Consider the following 26,026-nt stretch of genomic DNA (forward strand, 5'->3'; position numbering starts at 1 on the left):
AAGGGACAATTGCAACAACGAGGGACAATTATATAAGAAGCCATGAAACCTTATCTCGCTGTGCATTTGAATCTTAAAACTTTTACTTCATTCATTTCTAATCTTAAAAACTTGCAAAGTCCATAAAATGAGAGTGCTTTTGTTAATTCCATCGGATTTGAGTGGATGAAAATCTATGAGACATTTTATATTTTCCTTTCTTCAGCGGATACGTGGCGCGAATGTCGTGTTAAGTTTTATGCCACATGATAAAAATACCAAAAATATAATTAAAAAAATAGACAAAAGAGATAAAGAGAGAGGTCGAGATTTAAGGGAAGGGGCCATAAGGGTGGCGGCCCTTAGCCGGCGAGGGCTGGCAACACCCTCGCCGGGGTCATAGGGAGTTGATGTAGTTAGTCGAATAAAATGAAAGTCATACTGTTGCCACAAATGGAAGTTGAAAAAAAAGTAACCACCAGCATCAACCCTATTTTATTTAATTCTCTAACTAGCATAATTGCTTCTTAATTTCGGTGCCCTTTCTATTATATCTTCAGTTCTTGATCTAGGCCAGACTTGTCAAAGAGCTTCTTCCTGTTATACGAGGAGAAATACTCACTGGGCCGGAACTCCCTGTACAGCGGCAGGCTCTCTTCCGACGAGCTCCTTGATTGGGCCGTAGGCCCTCTCTGATGGGCCTATCCTTCCGGTCACAAAGCAGGCCGCAGAGACTCGCGGGCCCATTCGGTTCGCCGGCACCCTGCTGTTGTTTGATATGATCTACATCCCCAAAAGAGAGAGACAATGAGATTCAGCTGACAGATTCAAGTTAAACTTCTTCTCCATACACAAGAATAATGTTTGATGCAATTGACCACGATGTACTAAGTAACATAACATATTTCAATAGAGTGCCGAGTACGTTTCACTTATTTAAAGATTCAATATCACCGGTGTCTAATACAACATTGGATTCTCACGACGGTGGTTCGGAGGCGGGACAATGAGGTGATCGGACAAAAGGAGTTCATTTTGCTTAAAATCCGAATAATAGAGTATTCATTATTTGCTTGAATTAGTTCTTTTAAGCATTCATCAAAAAGGGCTTCGAATTTGATCGATTCAATTGAGGTATCTGGAAACAAGATTTTTTTATTATTTCGTCATTTGAAACGGAGTATTTTATTTCTGTATTCTTTTGAAATTCAAGGAATACCTACTGAATCACAAATAAAAAACAGGGAATGGATTCATAGGTCCGATGCCTTGTAATAGAACTTAGGGTTAATAGAAATAGTAGATCACATGGATTCAACAAATGAGGTGGGTTCATTAACAATTCAAAGATGAAAAGAAAAAATGGCAAAAAAGAAAGCATTTCTTCCTCTTCTATATCTTACATCTATAGTATTTTTGCCCTGGTGGATCTCTCTCTCATTTAATAAATGTCTTGTCTCAAAGGTTGCCAAATTATGCCGATGCCGAGGTTAGTTTTCTATTAGCATGATAAAGGAGATCGAGAGGCAGAGGAATCGTGGGAACCCTCACCTGAAGGAAGTCCCCAACATTAACGCCAAGGGTTCCAGGAATGGGCTGCACACAGAACCAATGGTCTTGCTGCAGAACTTGGAGGCCACCAATCTGGCCTTGCAAGAGGATGGTGAAAAAAGAAGGGTCTCTATGCTTTTTAGCTCCTAAAGTCAGCTCTGGCTCCGGGCACTCTGGATAGTAGTGTCACACAAAGTGGCATCCTTTGCTACACTCCAGCTCTACCAGGTGCTGTGGGTTGAGCCCTAGAGCTTCTGACAGCAATTCCAAGAGCAAATTGGCAAGCTCTCTCACTTGCCTTGTGTACTCCACAGTTGCTTCTCTGCTTAATCAGCCAAACACCAGTAAATTGAAGTCGGAAATCAATAAACCGTGCCTGTTGTAAGGTTATTTCCCTAGAAGATGTTGATGATCTCACTGCAGAACTTATGGAAATGCGAGAATACTATTTTTGGGTGAAGAAAAATAAAATGCTTGGTTTCATGCGTTCTTGAATATTTCGTCGCGAAGTAATTGGTTTTCTAATAGTACACGAAAATACCTGCAAGCAGATGGACTGTCACTTGGGTCGAGATCGTCCGAGACCTGCAAGGATATGGTCAAGGTGTCTCTCCAGCTGGCACATGTCGAAACATAGAGATCAAAGTTAGAGTTGAACATGACCTTCCTAGTCCTACCTCTCGAGTATTACTACTTCTTCACCTCAGGTCTCCCTCATTGAACCCCCGGATTCTGTTCAACATGCTATCCATCAGGCTCGAGGCAATCCCGTGATTGCTCAGCTGGAAGAATCCCCACTCAGCCGAAGCGGAACGGATTCTGTCAATGATTTCTTTACGGTTCTCAGTTATTTGGATTTGGCTAAGATCAATGACTTGGTCATTGAGCTTCGCTTCGAGTGCAGTTCAGGTCGTCTTCTGCTATCTCATCAGTCGGCCTAACAAAGATCTCCAGGACTTTACCAATCGTGGCGTCAAAGTCCTCTAGCTCCTTCTTTCGGTCGGAGCACAAGAATCGAAATTCTTCATTGTGGTTCAAAGTGAGGTTTATGACTGGTCTGTGTACCACTAAGAAGACAATTTGATCGGGGTTTTATGGGAAGAGCATGATTTATAGGAAGGTGGTTCTCATATGCATGGCTCATTCACATTTTTCAATTGGTTGGCAAGCAAAGAAAACACCCAGTTTTCAAAATGCTACTGCTTCAACCTTCTTTCTTTAGCACGAAGATTAAGATCATAGTGCCGTTGCTCAACTGCTGTTGAAGGTCGGCATCATTTCTTATACATTCAGGTAATCTCATACCTCAAAAGTACCACCTCATGGAATTAGTCAAAGTCAAAAATCTTAAGTAACATACCATTGAATCTAATGTAACTAAAGAACAACTGCAGCCTCACGAGCCGCGAGACAGAACCAGTGACATGATTATAAGGATTTACGGACAAATTGGGCTATCTTTCGATTTTCTTTTAAACTCGTTTTACCATCTGAAGTGGTCACTCATGAATCACTTAAATGTAGCTACTGATGCAGAACCAGAAACAAAAGTATAATTGTACAGCAATTCATATGTGGAACACCAGAAAGTGGAAGACGACTACTTATAATATTAGAAACACAAGCCAAACAGCACACCGATTGAAGACATAGGAGTAGATTCGCTAATACAGTCACAGTTTTGTCGACCCTGTCATATTGGATAGGAATGAGAAATCATAGAGCCCTTCGCTTCACAACAAGAGTGATCCAAAGTTCAAAGCCTGAAGTGTGGCAGAGCCGATTTGCGGGCAAGCCCTTTCATGTTGAAGTAGTATGTGTAGTCCCTCGCCGTGGTTTCTCTGTACTTGGGAAGATTGTTCTCCGAAAGCAATTCCTTGGTGGGCCTGTAGAATTTCGATGATGGCTGCATGTACATGGTGAAGAAGCTGGCCACCGAGATCCTCAATCTGACCCGGCTCGCCAGGCGCTGTGCTCGAAGCTCTTGAATTGGTCGCTCAATATTAAGCTGCAAAAAAAGACAGCATGAAAGAAATAGGTACGAGCTCCTTGCTTGGTGCTTTTCGATGAAGCAAAAAGAAAGCAAGGAAAAAGGTTTCACCGGAAGAAGATCGCCGATATCAATCACAAGAGCTCCAGGAATTGGAAGACCCACTGATCCTCGTGGAGGGCTTGGAAGCCACCAATTTGATCCTGGAGGAGCACAGTGAGGAAATGATCTTTCTGGTGCTTGGTTGTGCCCCTGCTCAGCTCAAGCTCAGGGCATGCAGGGTCTCTGTCCTTGAGGTGGCTTGGCTTCATCCCTAGGGCCTCTGATAGCAGCTCAAACAGCAAGAGCCCCACCTTGGTCACTTGCTTTTGGTACTCTAGCATGATGTCCCTGCAATTTTTCATGTCCCATGATCATTGTAGATGTAAGAGGAGGGATACTCTAGAGGTTAGGCCATGGAAAAGTTTATCATATGATTGATGTCAATAGAAGATGGTTTGGTTAAGTGTCCTATGTCTTTCGCTCAGTGTCTAGTGTTTCAACAAAGCTCAAACGCTGCCACATTCAGTCATAAACTCAACATTTACTCTAATTTCTCTTGGATTAACGCTTATTTGAACGAGATCTCTAATAACTCATCTCTTGCCATCAAATCTAGCAGCAACCGTCCACTCCACATGACAGTGATACTCCGATACTAGTGATGTGAACGTTCTCATAGACAAGTAAGCGGTAGAAGCAATGGTTTCCTCAATCACAATCACTTGTTGTGCCATCTCAAAAACTCAATGGATTAATCAAAATTGAGAGTGCTATAAGATAAATTAAGCCTTAATTAAGTCCCTCACATCTCTACAAGCGGCTGGGATCTCTTCCTATGGGGGAGAGCCGGGAGCAAGAAGGCAGTACATGTTCTCCCTCCAATCAGCTGCCTTGACTGATACATATCGAAGTTGCTATTGTCCTCAAGCGAGGGCAGCCCACGCCTAGGCCGGTGAGTGTCGTCCTCGCTTGGGCTGGTGAGGGCAGCCCTTCGCATATCGGCAAGGGCAAGGGTTGCCTTCACCATCCTAGGCCCGGGTGTGCCTCGACCGAGGCCAGCTAGGGTGGGCCTCGCCGATGACCCGTGGAGAGATAATGAAAAAAAGGAAAAAGAAGAGGAAAGAAAAGAAAAGAAAAAACATAAAAAAAACAAATAAATTGGAAAATCATATTAAAACGTCATTAAAAATTATCCACATCGGTGCTAATCGTGTCACGTAAGACAATCAACGTTTACTTTAGCGATTTTTGGTCAAAATTGACCAGATGGACTCAATTAGTAAAATGTGAAAATGTTTAGAACTCAATTGACAAAATTGAAATGTTTGTGATTGAATTGATAAAAATCCAATATATTTATAACTTTTTGGATAATTTTCCCGACATTGGAGAAAGGGATAGCACTAACTATGATACCATATTAGGTAATCCAATAAAAAATTTTAAGTTAATAGATGAAAAAATTACATTAATACAAAGAAATCGTAAATTTATCATAATTGTGCCTGTTTGGTCATAAATCTTTATTGTCAATTCAATCTTAAACCTTTTGAATTTATGTCAATTCAATCCATTTGGTCAATTTTGGCCAGCCGACGTTGAGGTGGTACTGCCGATATTGGTGTTGAATTTTTTTAATAATATTTTGATATTTTGTTGAACTTTTCATAATTTTTCTCTTTTCTTTTCTTTAGTTTTTTTCCTCCACTTAAGGCGAAAAGGGTCGCCGGCCAAGGCGAGGGCAAGTGAGGTCATCGCAGCCCTCATCGACCTTTAACCATGGAAAAAAAAAACTAAAGAAAAGAAATAAAAAAAAATAAAAAGTTGTAAAAATATTATTAAAGTATTATTTAAAAAAATTCCCGTTAATCTTGGCTGGCCAAAATTTTTGTCAAATGCATTGAATTGGCACAATCGCAAAAGATAAGATTGAATTGGCAAAAAATGAACAAGGTTTATAATTGAATTGACACAATTGCTATTGATTTAGGACTTTTTTGGTAATTCTTCCTATTGTGTTGGGAAGAGAGCTAGACTATTCTTGTTGTTGCTGCTGTTGTGATTATTAATTAATGTTGAGAGAGAATGTTGGAGAAATTTAGTTGTTGATGAAGCGAAAACAGTAATTTAAAGTTCTTTGATGTTTTGATGCATGATGACGAGTATTGTCTTTACAAATTATTTGCCCCTACTATTATTTCTGCCCGGCTTTAAACAAATATATCTCCATGATATATGCTCCAAAGTCATAGAGAAACCAGTCCAATAATTATTCAATTTCTCTCTTGAAATTTCACTTTAGATGTGTTATCAAACTTGAATGAGAAAAGAGAAGAAAAGATAATGTTGTTAAAAAGAGAGTCGTTGTTATTATGAACGGTTGTGATAAACAACTTACGATTAAGTCCTATTTGTAAACAACCCATTAGCACATCCCATGGAAACTTACAGTGTATGCCCACCATCGCCACTTTTTATAATCAACTATTAGTTCTCTTCATGTCAATAATCACATCTTTTTATATTCAATGATCACATCTTTTTATGAGAACAAGCTATCTTTACAGAGAAAGCTAGTCATTATTAGCTTATAAATTTTACGGGGAAGAACGCAAATTTCTATATTACTAATTAAGATGCTTTTGATAAAGTTGATCAGTATGAGACGAAAATGATAATTATCGTTGGCTTCGAGAGATTCGCCAGCTAGAAAGGTGTGCTTTTATTTGGGTGCTTTTATTTACTTTAGGGGTGATGTTTTGGACGCATTGGGCAAAGTTAACAGAAGTATTTAAGTCTTGACTAATGAAACAAGACGTTTCATTTCTTTATCTAATACCTTGTTTAGGATATCGTGAATAAGGCTAGGAGCATAAGAATTAAGATCCATGCTCCCTTTCCTGCAATCGTTTGGATATTTACTAGCACACGTAATATGAATCTCTCGCTATGGTAATATCATCTCAGCTAGTTACCCTCACCTGTGCAATCCAAAATCTCTTAAAGGCTTCATTTGTTTCGCTATGTGACGGTTCTGAAAAAAGTTTTTCGGAAAGTTATTTTTTAGAAAAATGATAATATTTTTATGGTGTTTGGCTGAGATCTGAAAATGAAGTGGAAATTAATTTCTTTCATTTGGTAAGAAAAATCTCATTTGAATTTTGTAAGAATATGTGCATTATTCATGCGCTGGTGGCTTGCGCATGGATAACCAAGCTCGCATCCGGACTCCCAGACACGAGCATGAACACTGGTCTTGGATCCACCAAAACTCGGCTCCTTATCACCTTGACTTTGGTCTATAAAGGTTGGGCCTAGATCCTCGATTTCCGTGCCTCGTAGCACTTATGCCTAGGACCCAGCACCAGGACTCTGGTACCAATGTTTGCATCTAGATCCATCGAGGCCAAAGCCCGAAGCAAGCGCTTGGGCCCCGTCCCTCATGCTTGAACCCCGCTCCATTGAGTTCAGGCCCAGGACCTTGGTGCCCATGCTCGAGTTCATTGAGACCTTGGTCCGATATCAAAGGATCGGGATGTGGGCGTAGGGTTCCCAAGCAAAGGCACAAGAGACACCGGCCTAGCCTCGATGGACCTAGGTAGGTGCACTGGGGCCCAAGGGTCGGCCTCGATGGACCCTAGTATGGGGGCGCAAGGACTTGAGCACGGCGATCAAAGTCTTAGGTGTGACCTAGATGGACTTAGGCCAGATCAGTAGGGCCTCTAACCTAGTGTTGAGTACCTGGCGGGGCCCCATTGCCAATGGCCTAGGAAAGAGCATTAGGGTTCATGTGCCCAAGCATCGGTACCTATTCATATTTTGAAAATTGATTTTCGATTTTTTCAAGAGAAAAATTGCTTCTTCTTCTTTTCTTCAATTTTGAGATTGATTCTACAGAGCTTGAAGTCTTTGTGATAATGGAGTACGATGCCATGGCTCGTCTAGGAACACCAATTTTACTCTAATTTCTTAATTTATGGAAGAGTAATGCGTTGAATATTGTTTGATACATAGATCGTGCGCCACACAATTTTAAGTAAATTGTTTTGTACAAAAACGTTATGAATTGATCAACTTGGTGCCAAAACTCATCCTTTTAGTGGAAAAAAGACTTTTTAAACTAGCTCATTTAAGTGACTCATGCAAGTTTTTCTTTGTCTCGCTTCTTTGATCCATTGTAAAAAATTGCGACACTTAAATTATAGTATAAAAAATTTTGACACAAAAATAAGCGGCGTACAATAATTTCGACATTAAATTATCCATTTCCTCTTTTATTTTCTTCTTTTGTTTTAGGAAAATTATAAAGAGGCAAAGACTGCGCTCGAATGAATATGCCGACTAAGCTAGCACAAGATTTCAGAATTAGTGAGTGGCCGGCCTAAAGATTAAAGAGAACAGTCACGTAAGTCCAAGTATTAATGGAACCAATAATTAGCAAAGTTAGATTTTTATTAGGCCCCGTTTGATTATTTTCCCCAATATTTCAATCGTCTAGATCAACTACGAAAATTATTCGACAAAAAAAGTCTTATCATTGACCGCAAAAAAAAAAAAAAAAACAAACAAACCCTAAATTCTAAAAAGTAATTTTGTTTTCTTAGAAATCTGAAGTCGTATTTAGGAATCCAACTTGACGTTCACGAACACCAAGACTAGGAAAAGGAAACTTTGGACCGGACCCAAGACCCGAGATCCTAAACTCGGGCATCAAAGTCGATTTTGTTCGTAAAAAATGTGAATTAAAAAGTTTCACTAGCAAACTTATGGAAATGGTTTCTAACTCATTCGAAAAGACTAACCATATACCGAAAGTTCACTTTTAAATCATTTTTTTTATTACCACGTAGAATATGGAGTCTAGTCTCAATTAAATCTTAATATGACCCAAGTCACGAATCCCGTGTATGTAAAGCTCTATGAAATTGAATAAATAAGTTAGGGCAAGAAAATGGTGTTGGCAAATCGCAGATAATTTCATCAAAATGTTCTAGAGAAATAGTGTACAAAAAGTTTAAAATAAAAATGCTAACATTATAATAATTATCAAAGCTATTTAAAAGAAGAGTTTGGGAAAACTTGAACATAGAAGTACAAAAAAAATCTAAAAAATGCAGAACAAAGAGCCGGAGTCTGCCTCATATATCTTTGTTTTATTTTCTTTTGGATTGCCTTTCTTCCTTTTCTTTTTATTAAGATATACTTTCCTCTAGATTAAAGAATACTTTCAAAACTGTATCTTAGCCGCCTAAATTCAAGCTTGTTCCAAAAGTCATTTGAAGCTTAAAGAACTTAAGAGCACAAGAAAGTCAAAAGATTCAATTGCACAAACAATGAAAGCTAAGGGGCTGCATGATAACACTTCTTTTTTTATTTCTCCGCCGGAAGTCAATCTCGCGGGGAAATCCGTTTGGTAAAAACTCTGCCGAAGTAGAAATCCGTTTGGTAAAAAAATTGACTTACGGTAGGATTTTTAACTTCCGGCAAGATTTTTAACTTCCAGCAAGATTTTTGGCCAACTTTGAGAAGCAATTTTTTTTTACTTCTCCACCTTAGAATTACTTCTTTGATCAAGCCGACCACCGCCGGTCGCCTATCGCCGACCACCGCCGGCCGCCGGTCGCCGGCCGCCGCCGCCGGTCGCCGGCCGCGCCGCCGCCGGTCGCCCGCCGCCGCCGCCGGCCGCCGCCGCCGCCCGGCCGCCGCCGCCGCCGCCCGCCGCCGCCGCCGCCGCCGCCGCGCCGCCGCCGCCGCCCGCCGCCGCCGCCCGCCCGCCGCCGCCCGGTCGCCGCCCGCCGCCGGTCGCCGCCCGCCGGTCGCCGCCCGCCCCGCCGCCGCCCGCCCGCCCGCCGCCGCCGCCGCCGCCCGCCGCCGCCCGCCGCCGCCGCCGCCGCCCCCGCCGCCGCCCGCCGGCCGCCGCCCGCCGCCGCCGCCGCCGCCCGCCGCCCGGCCGCCGCCGGTCGAAGTAAAAATTTGTTTCGGTTATCAAACGCATTTCTTTGTCAGAAATCAACTTATAAAGTAGAAATAGAAAAAACTACTTTTGCTAAAAAGCGAAAGCTGAAAAATTCACTTCTTGCCGGAATAACTTCTGGAAGAGAGAAGTGTTACCATGCGCGCCCTAAGGTGCCAAAATGGACTCTCATTCCTATGGATTTTTGCTCGTATTTTACATGGTAAAAAGCTTTCGTGTTTAGCAAATAAAAAATAGCAATCGTTGACGGCCGCATTTGTTGGGAAAAATTCCATGAAAAAGAAAAATACTTTTCGGGAAATCACTTTCTAAGAAAATGGTTAGTTTTCCTATATTTGGTGATATAGGAACGAAAATGTTTTTTTTTTTTTTCGTATTTGGATTTAAATTTGAAAAAAGATTAATCTCATGATTTTATCCCATGCTAAAAAAAATCGAACTTTTAAATTATTTTTATTCTTATTCTTTTTCTTTCTGCCTCCATCGCGATTGCCAGCAGAGTCCATAGGCAAGCTCGAGCTCGCCGACCCACCTTTGTAACCGGTCACCGGCTCGGAGAAAGAAGATAAAGGAAAAACAATACAAAAATTTAAAAATAAAAAACTCAAAATAATAAAAAATTTAAAACTAAAATATTAAAGAAATTAGACATGAGCAATTTCGAAAATTGCTTTACTTCTTTAGATTTAGGAAATATTTTCTAATTTTATGCATGAATTTTCAGTTGACCATAAATTGTTTTCCATTGACTAGGATATTTGGCCTAATATCCTCCCCCCTAAAAAAAACTCCACCTTGAACATATATCTCAATCATATCCCAACTTTTTTTTTATCTCATAAAATACCATAAGTTTTTACTTTTATCCCAATTATATCGCCTAATATCAAAAAATCCCTAACTTTAGCATCTATCCTAGCTATATCCAAAATTTTTTTGTCTCATAAAAACTCTCAACTTTTACTTTTATCTCAATTTTGCCATCGTCAGTCTTTCGTCCATAATCCTTGTTAATTGATTCTATATTGATATAATTGCGACATATGCTAAAGTTGAGGATTTTTTGGATATTAGGCCGGAAGAATTGGGATAAAAGTAAAAGTTGATGATTTTGTTCTGGATATTAGACCAGTAGAATTTGGATAAAAGCAAAAGTTTGAGTTTTTTTACGAGACAAAAAATGTTTTGAATATAATTGAGATAGATGCTAAAGTTGAATTTTTTTTGGTAATGTGCCTAAGTTATTTTTAGAGAACTAAATAAGTGAAAGTCCGAAAAATCAATTTCTGAAAAAAAAAAAAGTGCGTTCACCGAAACAAATGCACCAAAAGAAAGGCATTTCTCAATTTCCAAATTTTTTATTTCCTTTTCGAATTAAGTAATTTAATGGTCCAAGAGGGAGTCTTATAGTTGACTTTGACCGGTTTCCACGCAACTTAACCAACCAAAGCCCTACGTTCTCTCTCTCTCTCTCTCTCTCTCTCTTTCTTCAAGTCCTCCTCGTTGCGATCTCTGTCGCTCCGTCTCTCTTTCTTGGTTCCGAGGAGACCCGAGATTTGCTCCTCGTCTCTGTTCGTCTCTCTCTCTCTCGGTGGGGGAATAGCGAGGAAGAAATGGGTTTCTTCTCGTTCCTTGGAAGAGTGCTCTTCGCGTCCTTCTTTCTCGTCTCCGCATGGCAGATGTGAGTTCTCTCTCTCTCTCTCTCTCTCTCTCTCTCTCTCTCACTAGATCCGTCGAATCGATTAAGGATTTTTGGGGTTTTTGGGGTGCTGTTTCAGCTGAAGCAGAGCGTGAAATAGTTCTCGCTGCGGGTTCTTGCGTGCTCCCGCCTGTTGGATCTAGTTGACTGGCTTTCTCTCTTTCGTCCCTTTTTTGTTGTGTGAATCTCAGTCGGATTTGCTTCATTATTGGTGTCGATATCTGTGATTCTGTGCTGGATCTAGTGGTTTTGTGGGCGGTTATGCTTTTTCATTTGACGAGCTGATGCGCAAAATTAGTCTTGAATCTCGGGTTGATGTTTGTAATAACTGCTCACTACTTTGTTCCTGGGACAACTCCCTGTTTGGGTTTTGGGTTCTTGTTCTTCACCGCGTGCTGTTTAAATTTATTTGGGCGGGGCGATTTTGCATTTGTTGCTCTTGCAATGACTTTTAAATTGCACTTAGCGCCTCGGCGACTAGAGTTTGTGTTTAGCTTTGCTACGTAATGGGGTTTCACTGCTTCCTCTTTGGAAGTGGGTTGAGACTAGTCATTGAATGGATGGGAGATTGCATTTCCCCTTGAAAATGTGATACCGGTTTGGCCAAGGAAATAGGAAGTGGGTTGACTATTCAGAAGGACAGTTACAATGCAGTGATGACATTCAATTGCAGAAAGATAATTTAAGATCCTGTTAGTTTCCTTATCTTGCTTAAGAACTGATGATTGGGTTTGTTTCGTCTGGGGGATTCGAAGCAGACGTGTAGATTAAATACATACCTGTAGCGTGTATAATTATTGCCTGGACTACGGTTTAGTTTGCGTGAAAGTATTCCAATGGGACTAGGGTTATGAATTTGAGCATCCTCTTGAGCTGCCATTTTATGGAGTGCAGGTTATGCAATTTGTACATAGCTTAATAAGTCATGATAAGAACTATTGTGATACAAAGAGTGGTCAGCTTCGTTCTAGTTCAGATTGATTCATCAGCCTACGAACAGTATTCAGTTTAAACTTGTGCTTGCTTTCTCATTGAGCTAATTGCTGCAAATGGATGGACAGTTTAATTCGATGCAGGATCTTGAGGTTGTGAAGCATGTTATGGGTTGTTTTTGATTTCCCTGGCCTTACGGTGTGTTGTGCGCATGATACACGTGATGAGTGCCCTTAATCTTGAAACTTTATTTACAAGGGAACACTGAGGAAGTTGACTGAGAACTGATGAAGTTAGCTCTTAGGGAACTTTAAGGTGGTTTACTCTTTTTCTGTAGCTTCGGGCGGTAGCCATATGTCTGTCTAGCTTGAAGAATTCTAATTACTCTTTTTTCCATTATTGGAATTGTGTCTAGTGATTCGCTTTCAAGTTCAAATCTGTTGATTTAATGCTTTTGCAGCCTTTTCTCTCTACTTTTCATGAAGCAATGCAGCTTTTTTCCCAAACATTGTCATCCTCTTCCCTTGTTTTCTTCATGACTTTTATCTGAATTTATCATGAAGCAACACATTTGTGGAGTTAATGAGTCCTCTCTAATTTGTTACTGTTGAGTTTCATGGTATTTTTTTTTTTGGTTGTTAGAACAGATTCACCTGCCTAGTTTACTACATGGAAAATTCTCTCTTTGGATGATTTGGATTTACTAGGAAGTGATGGGTTTTCATCAAACATGTTTTGCTGTTCTGCAGGTACAATGAGTTTGCTGTAGATGGGGGTGCTGCGGCAGCTAAGGAGTTGCGCCCCAAGTTAAGTCTTGCCTTGCACCATCTGTCCTCCAAATTGGGTGTTGCAACGCCTGATGTTGATGTAGGTTTTCTGTCTTTTCGTGGTGCTCCATTCATCTTCCTTTTTGCTTAAATTTAGTTTTTTTTTTTCCTCCTTTTGCATTCTCTTACTCTATTAACCCCTGATTCTTCAGGATTTCATGCAGACTAAACACGTGGTCGCATCAATCTACATTCTTAAAGGCCTTGGAGGCATTTTGTTCGTGTTCGGTAGCTCATTTGGGGCTTATCTCCTGGTGGGTCTCTCATATGATTTCCTTCTTTAGAGTCGGCGAAAGTTGAAGACAAATTTTTAACTTACTTTGTGCACAGCTTCTTCAATTGGCGCTCACAACTCCAATTCTCTTTGACTTCTACAACTATGACCCAAGCAAGCCCGAGTTCGAGAATCTTCTTTACAACTTTACACAGGCATGCATATGTTCTTGCTTACTTTGCATCGGTTGTTTGATGTACATGTTTTGCACTTTGCGACAGACACCTAATAGTTGCTTTCTCCCTCTCTGCTTCTAGAACATGGCATTTTTCGGTGCCCTTCTGTTCTTCATAGGGATGAAGAATTCGATTCCGAGGAGGCAACTGAAGAAGAAGAACCCAAAAGTGAAACCAAATTAGAAGCGGAGGGGCGTCGAACGGTCTCAAGCATTTCCAGTTAGTGGGGTCTTCACTTGGGTGGTGGGGTTTTGAGTTCGCATGTCATGGGATCTCTTGCAGCATCCCCAGGTCGTAAACGATATTCGGGCTACTTTTTTTGGCACACATTGTTGTGATTTTTCGACTTCAAAGGTTATTAGGGTGATTCCCGGTTGATGGGAGTGATGATGTTTGGTCATTTTGGTTAAGTCCGTTGGTTCACGAAGGTTTAGTCCAGAAAGAGTTTGAATTTATCATTAGATGTTCAGGATTCTTGAGAGTCTCCTTGTACTGTTTTGTGTTGCTTTTTGACGGATCTTATGCAAGACTCGAACCCGACTAGTGAAAGTTTAGATTGAAAGAAAGAAAAAGGTGCTCTAGATTTTGAGGAATATAAATCCTTGTGAGGAACTCTAGGTAGTTAAATCAAATTATGCTGGAGGGCGGGAAGCCCGAATCCGGCATACTTGCAGAGCCAAGCAGGTTTTGAACTGGAAGAAACGTGATCGGGTGGCGGAGAAGCTGCGGCATTTCGAACCTGTTGATGATGTGCAAACGAAGAGAGCTAAGAAAAAGCATCAATGCCATTTGCTGGGTGTGACCGAGGCCTCTTACCACAGTACTGAACTAATGTCTCATCCTCTAGTACAGTAGCTCCATAGAATACAAGTATCAATGTGATGCGCCTGTCGGGATGATGATAGATCGGCTGAAGTTACCCCCATCATCGGGTACAGAGACACTGATGCCGATATCGGAAAGACTTAATTGAAACATAAATCAATGCATAGGCCGACTCAGAATAATACCACCCACCAGGAGATGGGGAAGAAGAAACAGGAGAAACAACCCCAAGGCTTCAGCATCAACAAGAACGCACTTTTCACTCCATGAGCAAGCAAACAATGCCAATTACATAGATTGGCTGGTAAACAGTTGGGAAATTACATAAGAGAGAGATACATATGAAAAGCCAAAACGCTTGAAGATTTCGATCGGGCTGAATCAACTAGTCAAATCCTAGGAGTGGCGATGACTTTGGTGGTCAAGCCCAACACGCCACACAACTCCGGGTACAAGCCCTTCCTTATCTCAGCGTACACCGCGCCGTCCCACCTCCTCCCCGCCAGCTCCTCCGCCAGCCGCGCGCTGGCCCCCGCCACCCCCTCCTCCCCATCGTGCGCCCCCTCCACGATCTCCATCGCCACCGCCTCCTCCCCCCTCACCTTCCTCCCCCTCAGCAGAACCTCCCTCCTGGCCGCCGGCGACCCCACCTTCGCCCTCACCACCGCCCCGAAGTAGCCCGGCAGCGACAGCCCGATGTCCACCTCGCTCATGTACAGCACCCCACGGTCGCTCCTCATCACCACGTAGTCGTGGCTCAGCGCCAGCATCAGCCCAGCCGCCGCCGCGTGCCCCTGCACGGCGGCGATCGTGGGCATCGGCAGCGAGATCAGCGCCGCCACCACCGGCATGAACTCTTCGACCATCTGGTGGAGCCGCCGCTGGGCCTCGGCGGGGGATCCGGCGGACTGGGCCCAGCCGAGGTCGAACCCGTTGGAGAAGAACTTGCCGGCGGAGGTGGTGACGAGGACAGAGCCGCGGGTGGATTGGGACGCGGCCTCGGAGAGGGCGGAGAGGATGGAGGCGATCAGGGCGGGGCTGAGGCGGTGCTCGTCGGATCCGGTCAGGGTTAGGTAGAAGATGTCGCCGCGTTTCTCGAGCGTGCACATGGCGGCGATCGGAGAGAGGCGACGGCGGCGACGGATGGGAGCGAAGAAGAGGCCGGGATTTGCGTGCGAAGAGGATATCGATCGATGTTAATTATGCGAAGAATGAGGCAAATTTCTATGGCTCTTTTTGGTCGTCGAAGTATTATTGTTGCGGAAAATGGCAAGAGGAGAATTATGACGTCATCAACCTCGAATTAAAAGCGATAATAAAATTGCGAGTCTAGTCGAATTAATTAATACTAGTATTTTAGGGTATTTTGCACTTTTTGACTGCACAAGCGATTTGCAAATTTTGCGACTTAATTGCACTCGGACTATACCTCTTTCGGCCCCTTTGATGTGCTTTCCTAGTGAACAACCTTATGTTATTGTCACAATGGAGTGAGTAATGATCGATTTACGGTTTTGAGATGAAATCACATATTACTAACATTTTTGTGTCTAGAGAGGGTGTTGGTGTGGTTGTTCTAACTACAAATGACCGTATGTCCACAAAGACAAATATGTTAATCATACGAAATGGGAAGCATCCTTTTATTAATGCTTAAGGAGAAAATTACCTAAAAAAAATGTTAAATAATTATGTGAACTCAATCATAAACTTTTTTTTGCCATTTTAATCCTAAACATTTTACATTTGTGTTAATTCAGTTTATTTGGCCAATTTTGACCAAAAATCATTGACTTGGATGCCGACCAACCTATGTGGTACCATTGGCGTTGAAGTTGACAACTTTTTTTTTTTTATTCTTTCTTCTGGATTTTGTTTATTTTTCCTTCATCCTTCGTGGTCGCCAACCTCCTTGATGGCCAATGATGGGCAACAGGCTAGGGCCGACGAGGCTCGCCCTCATAGGAGCTAGGTCGCTGGAGGTTGGCAAGGTTTGTAGAGCCTTGCCCGAAGCTAGCGAGGGCCAACCTCAATCGGTGGGCGAGGTCGGCACATACCGGCCCTTGCCGTTGCCGGTTTGTCGGCCATCGAGGAGTTTTGCAATCGTGGAGGAAGAAGGGAAAAAGAAAGAAAGAATGGAAACAAAAACAAATTTTTTTGAAACATTTCGAAAAACAATAAAAATATCAAAATTATCTACACCGATGGTGCCATGTAGGCCGGCCAACATCCATGTCAAGAATTTTTAGCTAAAATTGACCGAATAGATTAAACCGCACAAATGTAAAAGATTTAGGACTAAGTTGGTAAAAAAATGATATAACACTAAGTTGATACAATTACAATAAATTTATAATTTTTTTATTATAATGTTTTCAATGCTTAAACATGCATGGAATATGATAGGCTGGGCTTGAGTGAACCCAAGATGTGTCCTTGAAACATTTAATCGGTTCAATGTGATCCATCTACATGAGATTCATAATTGTCCAGAGGATAGAATACGAGATAGAAGATATTTCCTCAATATCTACCAACTACTTTTTCCTTGATAAATCTTGCAGAAATGTAGCCTTTTGCGGCTTTTCACTATGCTCATTGTAGAAAATTATACCCCTTAAATCGAAGAAAAAGTATCCCCAATCTCACACAAAATTAGGTTACACTATGAAGTGGCCAATTCACACCCGAGAGTGAATATGGCTCAGCTCGATTCGGTGTGGGTGGAAAAGTCGAACCGAACCAAATTTTTCGTATAGTTCGGTTTGAAACGGAACTGGATTGAATTTATGATTTCCGTGTTTTTCCTTCATCTTTCTAATTTAGTGCTCTTGCTTGTCATCCTACTCTCATCAATTTTGAATCGTTCGGTTCAGTTCGATTTGACGATGAGAATGGGTTATACTAGTAATTTGTCATTTCCCCGTAAACAGGCATCATTAAAATTACTCTCTTTTGCGATTGAGGTTGACTTAGGCTGACAGAGAGTAAAAGTCACGGCGGTGGACCTCTACCACCATTGACCCCGTGAAGAAAAGTTGACCGGTTCTGATCTACTGGGGACAGATTCGTCCTCGCCGACCGATTATTGGGCGGTTGCTTGTTTTGTTATGACGAAAACTTCGATTCTTTTGACGTTCGAAAAAACCCGAATTGAATCTTAATTCGGGCATGTATCTCTCACCACACACAAATGTTTATATGCTGCTCGAAGAGCGGACAAAATGTAAAACGAAGCTCTTTTATTTTAATCTTTTCAGTTGTGGAATATGGAAGGAAAAAAGTAATCATCAAATAGAACATGGAGTGTTTTAATTAAAATCTTTAATCCTTTCATTTGGCACAATACCCTCAAAAAGGGCAAAGGAGTAGAATGTGTGATTAAAAGGGGGAAACGTACAATCCTAAACCTTTTAATGCCATCGATTTAGTCCTAAACCTTTTTGTATTTGACCAATTCTGTCCATCTAACCAATCTAGGCCGGAAATCGCCGACGTGAACGCCGGTCGTCTTACGTGCCACCGCTGGCGATGACGTGCATATTTTTATATAATATTTTAGTTTTTGATTTTTTTAAATCTTTTTCCCTTTATTTTTTTCTTTTCCATTTCCTTTTGCCTGAGGATGGCCGGCCAAAGGCCATGGTCAATGAGGGCGCCCCTCGCAAGGCCATATAAGACGCCCGTCGTCCATGTTAGCGATTTTTGACCTACATTGGCTGGATAGACTGAATTGGTACCAATGCAAAAAGGTTTATGACTAAATTGACTTATTTGAAAGGTTGAGGACTTAATTTGTACAAATGCAATATGTTTAGGATTTTTTGGGTACTTTTCCCAATTAAAAGGAGGATAATATATGAAAACTTCTAAAAAGTTTGGGAAAGTGGAGCTAAGTTTGCCCAAAATCAAGGAAATGGGCTTAGAGTAGGATTAGTCCTAAAAAAAATTTGTTCTCTTAATTGATGATTGAATGTCCTACAAAATTTTGAAACTTGCAATAAGAAGAAAAATCCAAAAAAAAAAAAAAAGTGATTGAGCACTTATATGTTTAGTAAAACACTTGAAAATAAAAGAGAGGCATAGAAAATGAGATATGAAAATTGAAAACAGCTAGAAAGGGCAAATGTTGGTCATTTGTTTTCATCTTCAAAGTTTGACTTCTATAAATATCATTTAGATACTCTAATTTAATTCCATGAACAATTCCACTTTTGCTAAAGTTTCCTTGTACGTAATTTCACACTCTTAGTTATAGCTTCCTATTTTGTACATCAAAGAAGGAAAAGAACGACTCGAGTGACGGTTGAAAGAAAAATCAATCCATCTTAGCCCTCTATATCCCTAAACGCAAAGTTTGATCGCATTTAGATATTAATTAGCTAGCTATCTTAATCTTAACTAGTAATTTCATGTTCCATGCATCAGTTTGATTACCTAATCATCTTTCATTATCAACTTAAAAAAACCATAATCATGGACTAAATATAATGGAAGTTACTATGTCATGCACATGAAAGTTCGTCACATAAACATGAAGAAATTATTTTGCATATACACATTTGTACAATAGTAACACGATACATAACATGGGACGAGCTTAATCATACTTTCAGTTTTCCTTTTCAAGAAAGAGTTGGCATATTGTTTCGAAACACTATTATCACATATTAATTAAGTCGACAACATCCACGAATATCGGCTATATAAGACATAGTCAACACCATTACATCGTCCATCACTAGGAGAATTTAAAGAAATCGACCTTTGCCAAATACTTTCCTGTCAACAGGTGATCATCAAATTTTGACCAGCATTATTTACTAATTATGCAACCGTAAATTACCATATGATTTTTTAAGCAGATTATTTATGCAATGGAAGTCATGCGGGTTTTTTCATTGGTAAACAATCATCTCTCTTTGATCGACCAACACCCACATAATGCTTAAAGCGAGAGAATGACACACATTCTGAAAAATCGTTAAGCAAAACTGTTGATGAACAAAAGAATGTGAACGATCGAATACCTGGCATCGATTTTTACCTTTTCTCCTAAATACTTGGCATAAATTTGGATCACCAGCAACTGGTAAGGTAATCAGATGCAGTTTCTTGCTCGAGAGTAGACCTTCTTATAAAACCCTCAGGAAAATAAAGAGGCGATCATACAACAAGAGATCAAACATTAATTTGGATGCAAATTGCCATTTCAGATTCTGATGGTATCTTTGTTATGCATCTGGCAAAAATGAAGTTTTTAATCAAAATCTGCTGCGCCTCTTATCATGTCAATTGCTCTATAAGCTGTGTCGCCAAAAATGTAAAAAAAAATCTCTGAAAGCTGAACAAAATCAGCACATGTACGTTGCTTTTTTTAACTTGTGTTGCAGACAAAGCGTGAAAAAGAAGAACTCATTAGAGAAATATAGTCGCATTTTCATTACCTTGATAAAATGGTACTGAGAGCCAAGATTCAACTAATGGTATGCTGTAACCCTCCTTCGTAAAACCCTTGAAATCGACATTCCCACTCCTTATAGAATATGTAGCAAGCCCCAAAGAATATCATCTGTACAATAATCATAAAATTTCTCAAACCTAAATCAAAGCATAATAAATCACGGGTCACGGCCGAGTCGAAGCTCCAAATCGACTTCCTCCAGTTTCTCAGCTCGCTCCACTTCACCGGCGCTCTCCATGTTCGACGGGCCGACTCGCAGGCTGAGACTAGCATCCAATAGAATGCCATCTCCTCTTTGCAAAGAGTGTAAGCTCGGCACGCACTGACAACTTTCAAGATAATTCTTAGGGTTCACAGCAGATGCTTGCAAACCCTTCTGACTGTGATTCCTTTGCGTTTCCTCATCTTTGCCCTGGTCATAATTCAGGGGCACTCGGCCAGACTTCGATCCGATATGATTAGAAGCGATAACATAAGGATCATAGGTCTTCCTCATGGTGGGAGCAGCACCTGGAGCTTGCTTTCCCTTGGCTCTATCTTTCCGGTGGATGTTCATGTGACCACCCAAAGCCTGGGCGTTCGTGAAACCACGCTTGCAAAACGTGCATTCGTAGGACCGCTTGACGCTCCCTTCCTCCTTCGGTGGTTGCTCAATCGGATCGTTTTCTTCGCTAGACGACTCCGAGCACGGCTTCCCCGGTTCCATTGGAAACCCTTCTTCCCTCTCTCAAGATGAATTTTTTGTCTTGCAATTTGTTGTCCCAGAACTGCCAAGAAAGAATTTATGGGGAGAAGAAGAATATGGTGACGGTTGATAGCAATTGGAGAGAGAGAGAGAGAGGGACGGAGGGTTTTTATATGGAGAAAAAAGATGAGGAGGGATGTATGAAATGACGACAAGTAGAAGACATTAGCATTACCAGCGTGGATTTGAGCGGATATGTATATATAGAGACATAAAGTTTGGCGTTTGCTACGAGAGCCATTCTTTTGGCCGGCTCTTTGATGGGTTCTCTCTCTCTCTCTCTCTCTCTCTCTCTCTCTCTCGTGGTCATAGAGCTTTCGACCCAAGTTTTCTTAACGCAGTAGTTAAATGGCAAGTGACTGTGTAAGGTACGACACATACAGTAGGACAATTGTTCAAAAAGCCATAAACCTACTGTACAATGACCATTTCAGTCCTAAATTTTTTTATTGTGTCAATATAGTCCTAAACATTTTGACGATTTGTCAATTTAATCCTAAACCATTTGATAATTTGTTAATGAAGTCCTTTTCGACAATATAAGTTTCGGACTAAATTGGCAAAATTTCAAAAGGTTTAGGATTAAATTGGCAAAACTTCACAATGTTTGGGACTAAATGAGCACAATTGAAATCTTTATGACTAAATTGGCTGCCATACATGGATTTAGGACTTTTTGGACAATTTTCCCCTGATATGGTAGTCCGCAAGGTTTAGCTACTAGTGTTAGTAATGGTAACCCTAGGCTATGCACGAGAGAAGAGTCCTATATTTTGCATGTGGACTGACCTCAGTAGAATTTTTTTCACACTCCTTTTCAAGAAAGGGCCTTCTTATTCTACAGTCCATTAGGGCAAAAGCTCTTGAGGTTGAAAGGAAGTCATCATTCCTACCCATATTTAGTTTGATTCCCATGGTTTAATCTGTGCTAGCATTGGAGGTGATGCGAGCAATCCTTTTAAGTTCGAGCAAGCACTCATCCTGCCAAGGTGAAGTCGTCGCCATCTCAAAATCGCGGATTTACTAGTCAAGTTCTAACTAGGAATACTCCGAGAATAGTATTCTCACTCAAGGTTGAGGTTCATTGAGAACTTTTAAGTCGTCCGTGTCACATTTCACTCTATTTTTTGCTTCAAGACCTAACTTGATAAAACCAAGAGTTCAAGGGGTCTATCTATAAGGCATAACCGGAAGTTTCTAAAATGATCCGATTCAAATTATATTCCCGAAACGCGTGGTAGCACTATGCAATTGATTGTGCCAAATATAAGGCTAATAAGAACTTGCAAAAAAATAAAATAAAAAAAATCAGAAGATGAAACTTTTGGGAATTTTACCATCATCAGCTACATTTTCTTCTTTGACCAAAGTTGCCATCAATCAGCATACTCAAATGTCCATATTTGCGCTGAGGAGATTCTGCATATCAACTCGTTTTCACTTTCCAAACATTGAAGCGTACATCTTTCCTACAAATAGAAGATAATTTGTACCTAGGTGATTTGGTTTACAGAACAATATAACCCTAAAAACCTCTTCATCCATTTGCTTCTAGTTGTGAACCAAGGAATAAATAAAGTTAACCCATTTCTTGGAAAACCTCGTTCGTCCCATAATTTGCCACCCTTTTGCTTTAATTAGCGTAATCACCATTTAATTAAGATTGGCAAGAAACTTTCAACTGATGAACAAACTATCACAATTTTCATTAGCAGCGTCTGCTGGCTATAAGAAAAAAATGAGTAAAAAAAACAAAAAAATTCGAGGAGGAGCAGTTCAAAAGAATGATTTGACGTAACACATTTGTGTCCATATCATTTGTTGGGTTCATTACCATTATCTGGTGTCCGGTTGTGTTGCTGACTGGCAATTAGCGCGGGGTTTTACTAGTTCTTCCATGCATGGACATCAGATCTAGACGGCCTCAAAACGCGTTTTTTCCCCGCCAGAATTTGGCATCTATCTCGCACAAACTTCTTCTTCTCATCTTCGAGCTTTGACCTCGTCCTCCATTAATGGCGAGAGAGAGAGAGAGAGAGAAGACGGCTGCTGCTCATTTAGAGCTTGATAAACTTATTCGGACGGAGTCAAAGTTCGTAAGTAATGGGGCTTATGTCGAAGGCAAATGGAAGGAGGAAGCACATCGTCCGGTGACAGCAACATGAGTGCTGTCCTGTAACTGCTTCCACCGCCAGTTCCTTCTTAATTGAACCTTGGAACACAATCTCTACTTTTGCTTTTTAATTGAAGAAAGTTTGATCAATGCCTTTGACCCAGTTCTACACAATCGTCACTAAACTCGTTTTTTTTTTTTTTTTTGGTTCACGTCTTCTTTAAAGAAAGAATTAAGTATGCGTGTAACAATAACTTGTGTCGCCTGCATTTGACGCTCTCATGGTCCTTGTACGTGGACGTCTAAGTGCTAATCAAGAAACTTGCGGTCCAAGCAGAAATACCAGAAAATTGTCCAAAAAGTCCTCACTTATCACACTTTTATCAATTCAGTCCTAAACCTTTTAATTTTATCAATTGAATCATAAATCATTTCATATTTTGTCAATTGAGTCCATTCGGATAAATTTGGCTTGAAATCGTCCGTGTGGATGCCGGCTATCCTAAGTGACATAGACAATGCCAACGTGATCAATCTTCATTATATTTTGCTATTTTCCTCATTTTTATATTAAATTTCCTTTTCTTTTTCTTTGTTTTTTGACAACTATGGCCAGCGAAAAATCTCCTGCCATTGGCGAGGGCTAACATCCTTGTCTGTTGGCTGGCAAGGACCGCGAGTACGTGGCCGTGGTTGGCAATGGCGTCATGGCCCTCCCCCGGATCTAGGAGAGCGTCGTTGGCCCTTGCCTGTGGTTGGCAATGGTTGGCTGGCGATCTCGTCAGCCAGAGATGTAAAAAAAAAAAAGAAAAAAGAAAGAAAAGAAACATTGATAAAAAAGCTAATAAAAATTTCGAAAAATGTTGAGATCATCATTAAAGATTGTCCACTTCAGTGTTGGCCGTGCCACGCAGGACGGCCAGCACCGTGTCAACATTTTCGGCAAAAATTGATAAGTTGGACTCAATTGGCAAAATGTAGAAATGTTTAAGATTCAATTGGAAAAATTAAAAGGGGTTTTTTATTGAATTGACAAAAGCGCAATAAATTTAGTACTTTTTGTATAATTTTTCCGCAGAAATGTCACGACGAAGAGGACAACAACAACATTAAGTCATATATTTTCTCTTTTTAATTTTGCACATCGGGAGTCCACAAAAACAAGACGAGAGAAATCACTTTGTTGCGACGTACACGTATAATTAGCCACAGAGGATCAGCTGTACATGACAAGTTCACAAATTACTTTGGGGGCTTCTTTCAAGGTGGAGAATTATTCTGGAGCTCCGCTTGGACATTCACGTGGCTTGATTCCGATTTCCGACAGCAACCTCGTTAACACCGAGCTCCTACTGGAGCACAACATGTCGACTGCCTCCGAAGCACGTTGAAGGAAGCAAACCGCTTGCATAATTTCGGGGATTTGGCCCAATTCATCTTTCTCGAAGCAACGACCCTTGACGGCTCGATATGATTGAGAGTCGATCCTTGATGCCCTTTGTCCGTCTGAACTGGAATTGTTCACTTATTCTATGAATCCAACCCATGCTAGCGATTCCTTTTAAGACATATACATTGTCGATCTCCGGACATGTAATTGTTCGTAACGGGTTATTCGTGCCACCGTATCCCTACATCTGTCGGGTGATCGACCATATTCGTGAGAACTGTTAGAATACTCAGCCTAAAAACTTAACTAATAAATTGAAGGATATTGCATGTAGATAAGATATGTTACAACCACGTATGTATGCGGCATGGAATTTTACTTGACATTGTCCTTGAGTGTAGGCTGCTCCTTTGCACGTTCATGACTTGGCTCAATTTTTGGAGAAAAGGGTTGGGACTTTGGTCTCCAAATCCCATAATAAGATAAATGAGAAGTGAAGGATGGAGCAAAATCCAAACAAACATGTTTGTCTGATTTTTTTTTTTGAACAAACATATTCTTTTGGAAGATGTCTATTCGATTTCGTGACTCTTTATTCTTTTGGAAGATGTCTATTCTATTTGATGACTCTTCATTCTATTGGAAGATGTCCATTTGGTTTCATAACTTTTCATTCGTTTGAAAGAGAATTGTTTGGATTAGTGACTCTTCATTATTAACCTTTATTTCGTGACTCTTCGCATCATTGTCTATAAATAAAACATTTATCGTCGTATTAGAAATGACTGCCATTTTCGTCATTCATACTTTATTATTCATCATCTGTGCGAGTGTTTTGTGAAGTTGCATTCGAAAGTTTTCTCTGAAGAAGTACCGCGTCATAGGAAAGACGATCCGTTCTATCCTGGGAGGTAATTGTCCAAGAACCTTGGGTACGGGTCGAGGGGAAAAATTTGTCTTAAAGATACAACATCATTTCTTTGGGCTCGGATCATTCGTCTACATTCAAATTACTCATCTATGTTTGGTTTTAGGTTTGTCGTCAAAGTTATTATACATATACGAATACTTAGAGGCGACTACAAAAAGTATCACAAAAGTCCTAAACTTATTGTATTTGTACCATTTGAGTTCTAAACTTTTCTTTTGAACAAATTTACTTCTAAATCTTTTCACATTTGTACCGGCTAATTTAAGCTAAAAATTTCTGACGTAGATGCCATTCATCTTACGTGACACGGCTGACACTGATATTGATCTTTCTTCATAATTTTTTTTTATTTTTTATTAATATTTTTCTTTCTTCTATTTTCCTTCTCTCTTTTTTTTAAGCTAATATCCAACAAGCTCGCCAACCACTTGACGAGGTCGGAGCTCGACGCCGCAACCCTTGCCTAGATGTGGGTGAGGCGCAAGCATCCATGACAAGGTTTGCCTCGCTCGCGGTTGTTGAGGGCATGGCCGCCTTTGCCTAAGGCTGGCGAGGCTAACCTTGCTTAGTGGCTAGCGAGCTTGCCGGAGCTTAATGGAAAAAAAAAAAAAAGAAGGAAAAGAGGAGAAAAGAAAAAAATCAATAAAAATTTTGAACTTTTTAGAAAACTTTTAAAAAATCATAAAAAAAATATATGCCAATGCCAATGGTGCAATTTAAGAAGACCAACGTCCACATCAACAATTTTCGACATAAATTAGCTAGATAGACTTAATTGATACCAATTTGAAAAGATTTTGGACTAAATTGTTCCAATTAAAATGTTTAGAATTGAATTGGTACTCATGCAATAAATATATAATAGTTTTTTTGGGTACTTTTTTTTTTTGTCAAAATGGCACAACTTCTATTTTGTGTGAGCCAGCCACACTAGTGTTCGCTCTCTCGTCCTTCCCACAACCTTTACCTTTAGTATTGATTCAACAATTCTGGTCACTTCTTTCAAAAATCCAACCCACCATAAGACTCCTTGCACACCTTAAACTATTAGCTGACCTTGCACCCTACATGTTGTTAATGTTGGGAGCAGGTCTATGTCGTGAGTAAGCCCAT

At 40.6% G+C, this 26,026-nt stretch overlaps 4 protein-coding genes and 1 long non-coding RNA gene across 6 annotated transcripts; 1 reads left to right on the forward strand and 4 right to left on the reverse strand.

Annotated features, from left to right (window-relative positions):
* Window positions 1-745: 745 nt before the first annotated feature.
* Window positions 746-2,740, reverse strand: LOC115743274. Its single transcript, XR_007197598.1, has 3 exons — window positions 2,072-2,740; window positions 1,531-1,852; window positions 746-762 (listed from the first exon to the last, which is right to left on the reverse strand). It is a non-coding gene; the product is annotated as an uncharacterized LOC115743274 (long non-coding RNA).
* A 546-nt stretch (window positions 2,741-3,286) lies between these two features.
* Window positions 3,287-4,589, reverse strand: LOC115743272 (1-aminocyclopropane-1-carboxylate oxidase homolog 3-like). Its single transcript, XM_048273381.1, has 3 exons — window positions 4,369-4,589; window positions 3,682-3,910; window positions 3,287-3,538 (listed from the first exon to the last, which is right to left on the reverse strand). The coding sequence occupies exons 1-3, from the start codon at window positions 4,587-4,589 to the stop codon at window positions 3,287-3,289; spliced, it is 702 nt and encodes a 233-aa protein (XP_048129338.1).
* Window positions 4,590-10,994: 6,405 nt separating this feature from the next.
* Window positions 10,995-13,919, forward strand: LOC115743320. 2 transcript variants are annotated; one of them, XM_030678046.2, is made up of 5 exons: window positions 10,995-11,217; window positions 12,918-13,035; window positions 13,160-13,249; window positions 13,326-13,424; window positions 13,527-13,919. In XM_030678046.2, exons 1-5 carry the CDS (start codon window positions 11,150-11,152, stop codon window positions 13,626-13,628), a joined length of 477 nt encoding a protein of 158 aa, XP_030533906.1. In that variant the 5' UTR covers window positions 10,995-11,149; the 3' UTR covers window positions 13,629-13,919. The 2 variants fall into 2 exon arrangements, with proteins under 2 accessions (XP_030533906.1, XP_030533905.1); XM_030678045.2 differs by having other exon boundaries at window positions 10,998-11,217; window positions 13,148-13,249.
* A 585-nt stretch (window positions 13,920-14,504) lies between these two features.
* Window positions 14,505-15,469, reverse strand: LOC115743319 (enoyl-CoA delta isomerase 2, peroxisomal-like). Its single transcript, XM_030678044.2, has one exon. It carries the CDS (start codon window positions 15,377-15,379, stop codon window positions 14,660-14,662), a length of 720 nt encoding a protein of 239 aa, XP_030533904.1. The 5' UTR covers window positions 15,380-15,469; the 3' UTR covers window positions 14,505-14,659.
* Window positions 15,470-19,891: 4,422 nt separating this feature from the next.
* LOC115743271 (transcriptional regulator TAC1-like) lies at window positions 19,892-20,440 on the reverse strand. The gene has a single exon (XM_030678000.1). It carries the CDS (start codon window positions 20,438-20,440, stop codon window positions 19,892-19,894), a length of 549 nt encoding a protein of 182 aa, XP_030533860.1.
* Window positions 20,441-26,026: the final 5,586 nt, after the last annotated feature.

This window comes from Rhodamnia argentea, chromosome 1, assembly GCF_020921035.1.
Source record: "Rhodamnia argentea isolate NSW1041297 chromosome 1, ASM2092103v1, whole genome shotgun sequence".
Taxonomy (NCBI): Eukaryota; Viridiplantae; Streptophyta; class Magnoliopsida; order Myrtales; family Myrtaceae; genus Rhodamnia; species Rhodamnia argentea.

Excerpts from the sequence above, each read along its gene's own strand:
- LOC115743271 (XM_030678000.1), bottom strand. The coding sequence starts at position 20,440 with ATGGAACCGGGGAAGCCGTGCTCGGAGTCGTCTAGCGAAGAAAACGAT.
- LOC115743319 (XM_030678044.2), bottom strand. The coding sequence starts at position 15,379 with ATGTGCACGCTCGAGAAACGCGGCGACATCTTCTACCTAACCCTGACC.
- LOC115743272 (XM_048273381.1), bottom strand. The coding sequence starts at position 4,589 with ATGGTGAAGGCAACCCTTGCCCTTGCCGATATGCGAAGGGCTGCCCTC. Across the intron at positions 3,911-4,368 it reads TCCCAGCCGCTTGTAGAGAT|GGACATCATGCTAGAGTACC; the intron begins GTGAGGGACTTA and ends GAAAAATTGCAG. Across the intron at positions 3,539-3,681 it reads CCCTCCACGAGGATCAGTGG|CTTAATATTGAGCGACCAAT; the intron begins GTCTTCCAATTC and ends CTTTTTTTGCAG.
- LOC115743320 (XM_030678045.2), top strand. The coding sequence starts at position 11,150 with ATGGGTTTCTTCTCGTTCCTTGGAAGAGTGCTCTTCGCGTCCTTCTTT. Across the intron at positions 13,036-13,147 it reads TTGCAACGCCTGATGTTGAT|GATTTCATGCAGACTAAACA; the intron begins GTAGGTTTTCTG and ends CTGATTCTTCAG. Across the intron at positions 13,250-13,325 it reads CATTTGGGGCTTATCTCCTG|CTTCTTCAATTGGCGCTCAC; the intron begins GTGGGTCTCTCA and ends CTTTGTGCACAG.